This window comes from Rhipicephalus sanguineus, chromosome 3 (genome assembly GCF_013339695.2).
Source record: "Rhipicephalus sanguineus isolate Rsan-2018 chromosome 3, BIME_Rsan_1.4, whole genome shotgun sequence".
NCBI lineage: Eukaryota > Metazoa > Arthropoda > Arachnida > Ixodida > Ixodidae > Rhipicephalus > Rhipicephalus sanguineus.
The window spans coordinates 148,848,986-148,862,191 of NC_051178.1; the positions used below are offsets into that span (position 1 = coordinate 148,848,986).

The 13,206-nt window shown below is 43.0% G+C and overlaps 2 protein-coding genes across 2 annotated transcripts; one reads left to right on the plus strand and one right to left on the minus strand.

Annotated features, from left to right (window-relative positions):
• Positions 1–55: 55 nt before the first annotated feature.
• LOC119387437 (cytochrome c oxidase subunit 5A, mitochondrial) lies at positions 56–3,955 on the plus strand. Its single transcript, XM_037654834.2, has 4 exons — positions 56–245; positions 1,310–1,548; positions 2,421–2,569; positions 3,872–3,955. Exons 1-3 carry the CDS (start codon positions 167–169, stop codon positions 2,565–2,567), a joined length of 465 nt encoding a protein of 154 aa, XP_037510762.1. The 5' UTR covers positions 56–166; the 3' UTR covers positions 2,568–2,569; positions 3,872–3,955.
• Positions 3,956–5,928: 1,973 nt separating this feature from the next.
• LOC119387436 (protein FAM219A) lies at positions 5,929–11,609 on the minus strand. Its single transcript, XM_049414171.1, has 5 exons — positions 11,518–11,609; positions 10,718–10,824; positions 9,957–10,050; positions 9,409–9,492; positions 5,929–8,396 (listed from the first exon to the last, which is right to left on the minus strand). The coding sequence occupies exons 1-5, from the start codon at positions 11,607–11,609 to the stop codon at positions 8,210–8,212; spliced, it is 564 nt and encodes a 187-aa protein (XP_049270128.1). The 3' UTR covers positions 5,929–8,209.
• Positions 11,610–13,206: the final 1,597 nt, after the last annotated feature.

Here is a 13,206-nt window from a genome sequence, read left to right on the forward strand (position 1 = left end):
TGCGATAGATTATGCAGTAAATTTTGTGCGCACTGAAAAGGCAGAAACTTTTAGCCATATTTAGCGCCGATAAACTTCACGCCAGGCCACATTGGGTGTGACGTCACTTGTCCTAGCAGAGGATACGGAGGAACGGTGTAGGTCGAAGCGAGATATTTCGTGCAAAATGTTTGCTGTGCTTGCCCGTTCCGGTGTGAGTGCGCTACGAGCCGCCACCATCCCCAAAAATGCAGTTCTACCAACTGGTACGTACACGATGTTTGTTTGTGACCTCGGGTTTTCTTGTTACCGCGTTCAGCACCGCTAACCCTGACTGTGGTGTGCACGGTTTCAGTATGCGGTTTTTATCATCGAGGGGAGGACGCTGAAATACGTCAATTAAACTCGCGTGTGTTGTCCTGACAGGATAATGATTTGACTTGAGCACCTCTACAGCTGGAAATCGGTGCCATACAACCTAAAGTTAGCCGTTATATTGCATCTTTTCTCGCAGTCGGCGTGCTTACGCCGGCTCGCAAAGTTGTTTCTGTTGCGCTCTCTAGTGTATTCTGACCATGTGCGGTATAAAAATTAAGCGTTACTTCCCGCACTTCTTGTGCCGTAGATTCGCTAAAGGCCGTCACTGCTGCCAATTTCGTTGAACTGCCTGTACAAGTTGACCTTCACAGGACCCGTGTATACATAACCGATTGCGAGTCTGTTGAATGCGCCATCGGAGATTCGGTGTATGAGACGCCTCCCATTCTTACTTCAAGTGATCTATATTGTCTATAAAAAAATTTAAAAAATGTGGGCAGCTTGCACTAGTGGTGCAAGGCTGGACAAACAGCGGAGCTTGTGGCCGATCAAGATTATTAGCAAAGTCTTAATTAACAAGGTACTAATTACCCTGGTCTTAATTAGTAAGGCTATCTCTCTATATCTCACCTGTCTCAACCGTTTGTCTGTTCTGTGCTTCTCTTTCGTTTTCTTCAGGAGGCACACGCATTGAAGAAACGCCTACATTGTACATCCATTGTGTCAACCTCAATGGATGTGCTGGCCACAGGCCTTACTGTCCGCCAAATTACTAGGCGATACAGAAAAATGCACTTTAACTACCCTGATTTCCTGTATGTACGTCGCCAAGAGCAAACTGTCTATTTATAGTCAGGCCTAAGATGAAGAAGAGAACGAAGAGAGCGCGTGCCGGCCAAGTTTAAGCGTTGGCACTAGGTGCACTTGGTTTTCTGGTCACGTGAAACGGCGGATTGAAAAGCCTAAACAGCTCGGCTGTTAAAATTGAAAACTGCATTCTGTGCCCTTGCAGCAATTTCCTCTGCAAGGCAGATGTCCAAGCACAACCAGGAGACAGAGGAGGAGTTTGACGCTCGCTACGAAGCGTACTTCAACCGCAAGGACATTGACGGCTGGGAGATTCGCAAGGCGATGAACGACCTCCAGGGATTCGACGTAGTGCCAGAGCCCAAAATTGTCATCGCCGCGCTGAAAGCCTGCCGACGGACCAATGACTTCGCCCTCGCCGTTCGATTCCTCGAGGCCATTAAGGTGAGCTTTGATCATTCTGCAGGGGTACAATGGCTAGGTGCTGATATTACTATTATGGATTAGTCAAACGCTCCAACCACTGTAATCATTCGGTAATCAGAGTGGTCATGTTTTCACACATTCGAATTGTGTGACATTTGTTGTCTTCAGTTCCTAACGGGTGGCTTTTTTGTGTAAAACAATGGAAACAGCCCTGACCATACCGAAGTTAGAGGTAATTGATACAGGTTTGACTTACGCGTGCATGTCACTGTGCTAGCACCCCTCAAAGCTTCCCGTTCATTTTACGCCAGGACATGCTCTAGCCTGATAAAGTGGTTCTGCAACTTTGGAAAGTGTTTTCTTATTGAAGTACCACACAGAACGGCAAAATTGTTGTGTTGCGCTTTCGGTTTCGAATTGCACTGTACGGATGCCAGGGGGCGCTGCACAGCAAAAATATTACGCATGACATTGATGCTTGATTTGTTACAGGCAGTGTGGTTACCAAGAGCATTACCCACCACGGTGATCTGGCAGTTATGGTACTCAACTGCGGATCCAAAGGTCGCGGAATCTAATCCCAGCCGCAGCGGCTGCATTTTGATGGAGCCGGAATGCTAGAGGCCCTGGTACTTATTAGGTGCACGTTAAAGAACGCCAGATGTTCAATATTTCTGGAGCCCTCCACTACGGCGTCCCTCATAATCACATCGTGGTTTTGGGACATTAAGCCCCTGCAATTATTAAATTATTATAACCAAGAGCATTGATATACGTGCCCAGTGATTGGAGTGTTTTACCTTCTAGAATTCTATTTGCTGCCGAGCATTAAAGTATGGCTTGGGGTGGTCGTAGAGTTTGGTAGTCACACAATTATCGTTCTCATCCAGTACAAGTGTGGCAGCAAGGTGAAGGAGATCTACCCATACATTCTTCAAGAGATTCGCCCCACACTCGCCGAGCTGGGCATCAACACCCCCGAAGAGCTCGGATATGACAAGCCCGAGTTCTACGTGCCTCTGGACTATGAGACGTAGAGGTGAGCCACGCCGCTTGAGGCCATTCTCCAACAGTTCACGTGCGCATTCCACTTATGATGATTCAAAACCTCGATATTCAAAGTTCTGGTTTCTCCAACCAGCCCTCAGAACTTCTGTTGACCCACTATATTCAGTTTCTTGAAAGCCACTTAATACTTCATAGGTTCTATAATTTCCATTATTGTGAGAAAAAAGTGTGGTTTCAGCAGCAGTTTGAACCGACGTGTGTAGACTTTAACGTGCACCACACTTGACATGTAGCTTCATAAATCGTGACCGTGCGAGTGAAAATGTTGGCACATTGCTAGGTGCCACTACAATGTAAGGCCAGCAAATGCTATTACCACTGCAGTTCTGCTGGCTTGTTATGCAGATTTGATGTGAGCACAGCACCGTGCCCCACGCATTCCCGCCATGGCAGACTAGTAGCTGTGAATGGGGGCAAAATATAAAAATGCTCATTTACTTATAATTTGGTGCACATTAAAGAACTACAGGTGGTCAAAATTAATTCATTATAACTCAGTACGGTGGTCTCCATAATCGTAGTGTTGTTTTGGCACACCTCTAGTAGTACCATCTGACGAGACTTGTAGTCTTGACCACAGTGTTTCCAATGGTTATTAAATTCAAGCAGAAGCTCCAAGTTCACCACCATTTCTGCCACAATAACAGCAATGGCTATTGTGCAGTATGAAATTTTCAGCAGAACCTATCCTAGGATTGCCAGTATGTCAGAGCATTTTCATAGCACACATGCCTTATTCCATTTTTATTACAGCCAGTTTAACATTGTGTGACAGTGTGTCAATTTGGCTTCATCGATGGCCTTTACAGCTAAATGTACTGTGCAGCTCTGAAGATCTTCTAAACTCCACGCACAAGCCACACGTGCATCTCAGTAGCGTCATCGCACATATTCTGCATCCCTTGGCACATCACCGAGGATAGATGCTTGCTTAGCACACTGCTGGCCTCAATTCTAAGTTTCTTTTCATTCATTGATTTTATGCTGTCATCCCACTGAGATCACATAGACAGGCCAAAGTGGGATTGGCAACCAAAGAAATGCTGTAGCATTTTATACAGGCGTGCCAATGCACAAAGTAGGTTGCAAGCTTGTTCTACAGTTTTAAATATGTACACAAGTCAAACGAGATAAGCTCAGTATCCATCGCACCTAATTACTATCTTACTGCAAGAATCATAGTGAATGTATAGTCTCTTTCACATTCCTAATGACTTTAAAAGATTTGACTATATAATTCACTCAATTAATTCCATTTTCTATTGCCTTACAGGTTTGGACTGCATGCTGGAAGGATGTACCTGCCATGGCTTAGTCTGCAAGATTGTTTGTTTCCGTTGCTTAGGCATAAAAGAATAAATGAAGCACTGGCGTTCTCTCCACTCTGACTAGCAATTTGTTATAGTCTTGTTAATGGGTTTTTTTTTTTTTCAGTAAAGCTGCTCTTACCACTACATTGGCTCCTGTGTTTCGAAAAAAGCATGCACATAAAACACATCACCTATTGCAACATACCTAGAAGCATCAAACATTTTTAGTACTGCAAATACTTCGGATCAGCTTCAAAATAAACTCCCTTACCCCAACACTGAGTAGTAGTAGTGTTGCTGAAAAGGGAAAACAAAAGAAATAAAGATGCGCACGAATTTAAAAGAACTTTTTACAGTCGCATATCCAGTTCACATTGAAAACACTGCGAAAACTTGCAGCATATTTTGACTACAAACACAAATGTATGCTTTTACACATGCATGCTATTGTCTCCAAAGCGCAACGAGCTTGCAAAATCTATGCAGAAACAAAGAGCCCCTCTTTCATAAGGGTGTAGACCCTCTAATACCTATGAAAAGTACCACTGTGTGGTGTAAGCATCTTGCATAATTTACAATGCATATTTCTTTTAACCAATTTCAGTTTTTGGCACTCGGGAGTTCTTAGGCAGCGGTACCAGGCTGAACACAGCTGCCAGTGTAGCATATGACTCCTACATCTGTCACTTGGATTTTTGCAGGCGATTTGAATTTGTCAAAAATTGAAGCCCCTCTAGGTCAATTTCTTTTCCAACTATTCTCACGACTAAATGTTAACAGCATTCCAGAAGGGTAATCTACAATGCAAATTGATTTATTGTTTGCCTTTTACTGTAAAGTAGCGGAAGCATTTACACCTTCTTAAATGAGCTAAGCTCAAGGACGCAGCTTCGATTCCTGTCCATGGCAGCCACTTTTCAATATAGCTACATACAAAAACACCTGTGCACATAGATTTAGGAGCACGTTAAAGAAACCAAGGTTGCCAAATTTAATCCAAAAACAAAAGTGCTCACATGAGGCATTCAAAGGGTTGATTTAATGCCAAACATATATACCTTCTCGTTGCAGCTTCATTTGTCTTGCATGAGTGCAGCCAGACTTTTGCGTTTTTGTATTAGAATCATGTAACATCTGCCAAAATATTTTTTCATTAATGAAACAGCTTTGTGGCAAATAGTACAGAATGACCATTGCACTTGACAACAGAGTTGCCTTCTGTGGCAGCAAAGTACTAGTCTATAAATATTACATGATCTAGCAAAGCGAGAATCTGAACCATCTGCTCAATATTATTTTCAGCCAATTGATGAGAAGTGACATGACGTTCTACTCTTAGTCCGATATTCAAGTCACATCTACATGTCTTCAGTGAGTTGAGTTTATGCACCAAACAAATAAAAAACCTTGCTTTGGCATCACTGGCTCCTTCTTCGACAATTCCAGGGGAAGCAGTCTCCTCTCTGAGGCCCGCGGCGGCGTGCTTAGAACTCGCTCCCTACAGGTCAAGTACACACCGAGCATGTCTACCATGTGTCACCGCTGCAGGGCGGCTGAGGAAACCATTCAGCATGTCCTCAAGTGCACCGGCCTGCAACCTAGGCCACATGGGCCTCCGCTCCAGCAGCCGAACATGAAGAATGCTTTGGCGACAGCGCTGGGTGTCTGCAAACACGATGCACCCCATGACTAGAAAACTGTTGAAACAGAAAAAACGGCAACTCGAAGACTGGTAGCGCACTAGAAATCAGTCAAGTGGCTTGAAAAAAGAAAAGCCGGATAGGACTGTTTTCCTTTATCAACTTTCTTTCTAGTTTTTCGTTTAGTTTTTGTTTATAGGTGAGATCCAAGCTATTCCTGTAGATCGCCTGTTTCAATAAGCAAGACCACAGACATCATCACCACCCTGAAGATGTGTATAATCATAGCATAGACATATGTACTCGATGGGGACTGTTGAAAGCAACAACTGTGGGGTCTGAAATGACCTTAGTAACAAAGGACGCACCACACAGCCGTGTGAACGTACAAAAAAGAGCATTTATTGCTCCTATACAACAGGCCAGCTAACTGAATGTGAGAAAAAGCTCCAACATTAAGATAGATCGTTTGCACAAGTGAAAACACTGAGGTATGTACGGCACGGTCACCTAAAGTTGTGCGTGCATTTCTGTGAACGAAAGCATGCCTATGCTGGTGCTGTTCATCAAAAACTGAACGAAAGGCTTTCTGCTGGTTGGTTCCATGGAGCACACACCCATGAGCACACGCCATCAGTGTGAAACCATATACAAAGAAACGGGGTTTTTCTTGCACCCTGTTAATGCCGTCAGGTGGTAATCGCATTATAACACATGCAACACCTCTTGTCACAGCTGCATAACAACACTAAATCCCACCATTGAGTGTGTGTCATGCAGGCAAGGCAAATGTTGGCAGATGCAAGAGCCTCGCAGTGGAAACCAGAGATCAAAGTGTCCCCGTAATTCATACCACCAAACATCGAAACACCACATTTTTAATTCATAACAGTTACGTAAAAACATGTGCGTCCAAGCTGGGCATCAAATCGCGCACCGGGCAATGACTAGAGTCAATGGAAGTGTTCCGAAGCAATACAATACTGACAATGCTTACATGAACAAAATATGCTGTAGACAAGCACCAACACACGATCATAGTATCACTGTGTGTATCATCGTAAAATCGAGATTAATGACGTGCACAGATTCTGTTGGTGCGACCAATGTGATGGGCAGGTGCAGAAATGCAAGCTATAACGCATTCAAGGGTAATCTTTCGAGCAACTGGGCTACATTCCCATGCACACATCAGTATAACAAGGCTAGAAATGGTTTAATCCTTTTGATATGCAAATGAACTGTTAATTGCAAATACTGATGATGCGCTCCTACACACGCATGCGAGGCCATCCTTTCGTCTAATGTTCAAAAGTGCATGCATAAGTGTCACAATACATTTTGTGGACATAAGAATGTCAGCGCAAATTATGTAATTCAGATACCACTGTAGCCAAGCAACGAACCTTGCATGGTTTCTCAAAGCTCAAGCATCAACTGTTTAATGGGTGCCATTTCACATGCCACCTGACTAGCCTTAAATGCAGATCAACGTTCGTTCAAGTTTAAACAGTCTGAACGAAGTATACAGAGAAAATCACTTTCTATACTTGTGCAGTGTTACTAAAGGTAAGGAGCTAGTATCAAGTAATTTCTTAGTTCTAGGCAAGCTTTTAACGCTTTCGGGTAATAAATGACTCTGGGCCTAGTGTAAAAATTGTTTTGGCACTGGAATGTGTTGTAACAGTAAACGATGCTGGCAATGTGAAAATTATGTCATGACGATGCATTGACTAACACGTACAATCTCTTAATACAAAAGAACTCTACAGGAAGCGGCAAGTTTGTTATGCTACTCGGAAACTCGATTCACATGCTAAAAGGTAATTGAGAATGACTGCTACACTATACAAAGCCCTTGTTTCGAAAATTATTTGCGAGGGTTTCGTCATCAGGTGAGTCTAATACACCTAGATTCAAATTTATTGTGAATGGCTATAAGCACTTCACAAACGCGTAACAGATCATCTTATCAGCTTCAATAAGTGAATGCATCGGCACATTAATACTTCCAATAACAACATTTGCACCCAATCTGAAATTATGCCAAAGCATAAGGATGCCAAAGCATATAGCCACAGATATCACTCACCTAGAAACCAAGCGAAGTTGCCCCTGCTTCCCAATCATCCGTGCGATACTATTGTTATAATGCAGTGCTGAGCAAGCATATCACAGCACAATGTGAGGAGCTGTTTTCCTTAGCAAAACACAGTGGGCACTTTATACAGAATTAATGAAGGCGAGATTCCATTTTTTTTTTTGCGATGAAATAAATTCATCAAATGTACGTCTTGAGCCAGCTAAAGTGGCAGGTTCAAAATGTTTAAACACACTCATGGCAGTCAAAAGCATTGAGTCCCATGCAATGCCTGCCACTGCACTTTGTGGAATTGTTGGATAACAGTGTTAAAATTTAAAGTGATCCACAGTGACTAGACGGAAGTCAGGAATTAAAATATCGAGCTTTGCACAATTTCACGCAACACTCATCACGGTACATTACAAGTTTGTCCACAATAGCTGTTGCAACAACACTATGCGGCAAAAGCAATATGGAATGTTAAACCAGTCGGTCCATTCATGCCTGCATCCATTGCAGTGTTCCAGATAACGACCGTCTTTTCCACATAGTCGCAACAGCAAAAGAACAGCAGTTGGTCACATGATGGAGCATGTCTGAGATGGGTTACAGCAGGAACACCTTTGAGTCAGTGGTTTTGGTGGGATTAGGTCCAGATCATCATCATCGGGGGTCAGGTCAAGATCGTACCCATCTTTAATCAGCTGTTGAGTAATTTCACGGGCAGCTGCCTTAGAAGTGGGCTGAAACTCAAAATCCTCTTCACTGTAATGAAATCACAGAAATTATAAGACGTCAACCAGCTGCTCAGAAACATACTGCAAACACAATGGTGTTAGTTTTCGACAAATTGGGTTTCCGTCACATTATAACAGGGAAAAATGTTTTGTAGATCGAATGCACTGTGGGAAGAGATGCTACATAAACTATAAACTATTTTGCAAGTAGATGGCTATCGAGCTTAATTTGTAGTTCTTCAAAGAGTTATGAGACATACCAATGTATTTGTATAAAGCAAGTAATTGTGTATAACAAGAGACACAAGATCAAAGCAGCAGTGATGATAATGTGACAGTAACGGCACTACAGAAGTGTTGTTCTTACTCCTGCAAATGAACACTACAACCCGCTCCATTACATCCTGGGCCAATCCTGAAGCCAACTAAATGTCATAGCGTTATCTACTGCGAAAAAAATACTGGGGTATATGGGCTGACCTTAAAAATGGTGCCACCTAACACAGCAGTCAAAGAACTTAGCTGTCAAAGAGAGCAAGAATGGGAGGAACTGGCACACTCCTGTTTGTGACACATGTGAGAGGCTGTGATAAAATGGCACACACGAGCGCTGTCTCGTGATGCGACACACAAGCAAGGGAGCTAGTCAGTGGTCAAAAAGCTAGCAAGAAATTATAAATATATATATATATATTGCACGACTGTGGCCCAACAATCAACTAATCAAGGTGCCGAGCTGGGAGTCAGGGGCTAAATTTCACTAAAGGCCACTTTTCTCTTTAATGAAGGCACTTAAAATAAGGTGACACAGGATCCAGCAGCAAAGTGCCTGGGAGAAGCTAAGAAAAGCTTCTTGTTATTATATTCACAGCTAACAGCGATGAAATTCTGCACTTTAAATTTTTAAAGAGCTAGATTCAGATCATGTCAATATGCCGTGTGAGTGCATCTTTCAATTCTTTCCACTACGACTGAACCCGAAATGGTCAAAATAGGGGTAGCATATACTATACACAAAAGTGACAATAGAGCTGATTTACCTGTCAGACTTCCACGTAACCAAAGGCTCAGTGTCTCCTGATGGCTGGGCAGTTGACCCTTGGCCTTTGTTGGGCACAGGAAGCCTGTTCATGCAAGAAAAGATAACAGGTAAAAGCATCTGCGCACTGCTGTCTTGGTGTAAAAAAGAAATTTAATATTTGGGGTTTTACATGCCAAAATCATGATAATTATGAGGCACACTATACTAATTGGGGGCTCCAGATAAATTTGGACCATTTGGTGTTGCTTAACACGAACCTAAACCTAAGCACACAGGTGTTCTTGCATTTCATCCGACTGAAATGCAGCCATTGAGGCCAGAAATCAAATCATTGCACTCATGCTAAGCGGCACAAAGCCATACCCGCTAAGCTGCATGCAATTTGACGTTACTTTACCCTACAATAAAAACAAACCTCGCTTCCTTGATAAGCATATGTTTGCTAACTTTAGAAGGTAAATCTATTGGGCCTTTTGGTGTGGCTTATTGAAAATCGAAAAAGCAACTCGTGTGGAGTGATTTATAAATTTGCATCGCATACTTTACCTGCTTCGTGGTAGGAGCATCTTCTTGGGCTGAGTGTCGATGCATGCATTTCGCGTCTGCTGCCGAATTTTCTTTGACTGCTGTATGTGCCGCTCTGGGTTAAATGAAAAGAACAGGTCAGTCAGTATCATAGGTCAGCAAAAAAAAAGTGCAGTTTGCTCAGACTCATTCAAGAAATTTATTTTGCACTTAGGGCTTGCTCGGTCTCAGGCTAATCAAAATTTTCCTCAACCGGACTCACTCGGGCTCAAACTCACCAAAACGTTACTCATCCTGACTCACTCAGTATTCAGATTCACGGTCCCAATCTGAGTCTGAGTGAGCATGACTGAGTCGACTCATTAGCGAGTTTGCCTACCTTATGGTCAGTATAACAGTCACCATGAACTGGCAAAGCAAAAGTTGAGCTGGGCCTAACCTTAATTGAATTTCTATTTTAGAGACATCTGTCCCACCACGTATGGCTCACAACACAGAACAATACGTGCAAGAACTTTATATGGCTGGGCAACCGTAGTCTAAAGTCACGTACATTAATTTTTGTTGCTCTCTCTTCACTTCCAAGCATGCAATGTATGCTCACACTAATTAGTTTGGTGCTTTATTTTGTTTCTTTTCTCGGACTTCCTGCCCTCCCCTTGCCTTTTGTGTCCCAGACTTCAACACTGCTGTAGCTGCATGAATATGATTTCTTAATCTCAATATATTTAAAAGAAAGCACACAATTATGTGCACGTTGTCCCAAAAAAGCGATGGCATACCTAATCGTCTATGGAGCTGAAGTGCTCTCGACTTTGATGCTGCCTGCTCCTGCGGTGTCTTCTGTGGTTCTTCCAGAGGTGGACTCCTACAACACAGTCGAGATGCACTTCAAATAGACAAAATTGTGAAGCTCGCGCGAATAAATCGATGCTTGCACCCACGTTTCTAAGGCCATAGTTTCCATGCAAAATGAACAGGAGGTTTTACGTGTGCACATCGTCAGGACGGCAAGGCACAAGTTAAATGTCAAAACACAATACTCCGATGACAGCCGTACGCGCACCCGCTAGTTTTATTCATTCGTTTTTGCATGACCTGGAAAAGCCGAAACGTGTTCCCTCGGATGAAGAGGCTAGAAAGGAACACGTATGCTTATTCTCGGGGCAACCGCTAAGAAAACCATTATCAGAGGGCAAATAAAAACGAAGTCGTAAACGCAACTGCTTTCTCGGCCGCAAATAAAAGGTACAAATGTCTTCTCTGAGTCGCGATGAATACCAAAGAAATTACAGGGTTGTTGTTCTTTTTTTGTAGGCACTACGGTACCGTTTTATTTTTTTATTATTTATTTTTTGTAGGTTCTTAAGGCGTGCCTAGAGAACAAATAAACACACGCCGAAGGAGACAGATGGTCGCTACGAGAGTACGCGTGTGCTTCAGAGTCGGAGAAGGTTTCATAAGAGACCGACAAAGCTAGCATCCAAGAAACCTAGGGAAGGGTTAAAATGCAAGTCTACGAGCCTGGAGTTTTTCCTGAGCGCCTTCTTCTTCATTCATGTCCGCTTCACCGTCATCCAACTTCATCACAGGAACCGGTACATCTTGCTGCGGCCGATCGCCACCATTACAGCTGTTCGTCTTGGAATCGCTGTCGATCCCGCTGTCTTCCATGGTACCGCGGGACCTCTAGCGAGGTGCTCTGATCTTAGTGTTGCGCGTGTAACACCTCATTTTTTTGAAACATTCGCTAAGCTAAAACTACCCGCATCTACGCTTTCGAACCGCGAAGCTACGGAGGCATCGCATCAACACATTGCAGACGGGTTGTCTTTGCCTGCAGCCTCGACTACAGGTGCGCGGAACGCACGAAAGCGCTGAACCTCGCTAAACTGCGCTGTACGCGAGGAAGCCAGCATCGCTGTGCAGTTTACAAGCCTTTCCAACGCGAACTTGATAAGGCGGCGTAAATTATTTTGACGATTAGCTTCGCTAGCTTTTGTTGCGACCTCTACGCTGTGACGTCAGGCTAAGACTATTGGCGCCAAATTCAAAGCGTCGGAACGACCTTTGGAGATGGCCTGGGATCAATAAAGTTTTACCACCATGGCCTGGGATCAGCACAGCCTTGTCACTTGTTCCAAGTCTGGCTTCGACAAGTGCAAACAGGCTATAGACGGTGATCGTGCTTTCGAGTCACTGCTAACTTATGGCAACATGATTTGTGATGTGTTGCAATGGGTGGGCTGCCGATTAATCAGTTCAATGCACAATGAAAAAGCACACAAACTTTGTAGTGCGGAATACACGTCCAATACTGTGCCTATTCTTGTACGTTAGTATACTGTCTCGGGTCTCGTGCATATAAGTTCCAGAGGCCTGACCATACTGCGTAAATTTTTTCTTGAACCGGTACCAAATAATGTGTTGTTTTATCATATTTGATAGCACCATACCATTGGCATTGCAACAATGAAAGCCACTGTATGCTTGTCATCCTTGTCTCCATGGTGGAACAACATCTTCGCCTTTACTTTTCCCACCAAACTTGCCACCAGTTTCCGTCTTCCAGTGTTTTGTGATACAGTGGTCACACTAATTGCCTGCCCAAGTTGACCATCGTAACAAAGTCGAATCCCCTCTTAGTCACAGGAACACATTTTTTATTAAATGCCACATGCTACAGATAGTTGGGGCCACCCTATACTGATGTTGTATTAACATGAGACTAATATCACCCTCTTTTTGTTTGTATTTGTTTTTCACAAAGTGCTACATTTGAAAGTTTTTTACTTTTACTGCGACTGGCTTGAGTGAATTCCTTTTTAACAAATGCAATTATCATTGTGTACATCATACATTATTTTTAATAACCCAAACAACAGACACCACACAGGGAGCATGGCACACAAGCACCCATGTGCGTCATGTTCGCCGTATCGTGTCTGTCACGCCATTAAAATAAAATTATACAGTAAACCACACCGATTTGCCAAGCAGTAAGTCCTTTTGATGATGCTATCATCATCTCTGTTGTATTTTATGTTATATCCATTCCTTGTCTAAAACATCGGCGCTCAATGTTAATATAGCAATTGGAGATCGATATCGTTTTCCAAATGCACAGGAAACGTGCACGAATATTTGCTATTTTATTTTGTTCTATATTAAACTGCATCACAGCTTCTTCAACATGAGTGGACAACAAAACAATTACAGATTAACGATAACATGGAAAGAAAAACAATCTTATCATGTCTACTCCTTATCA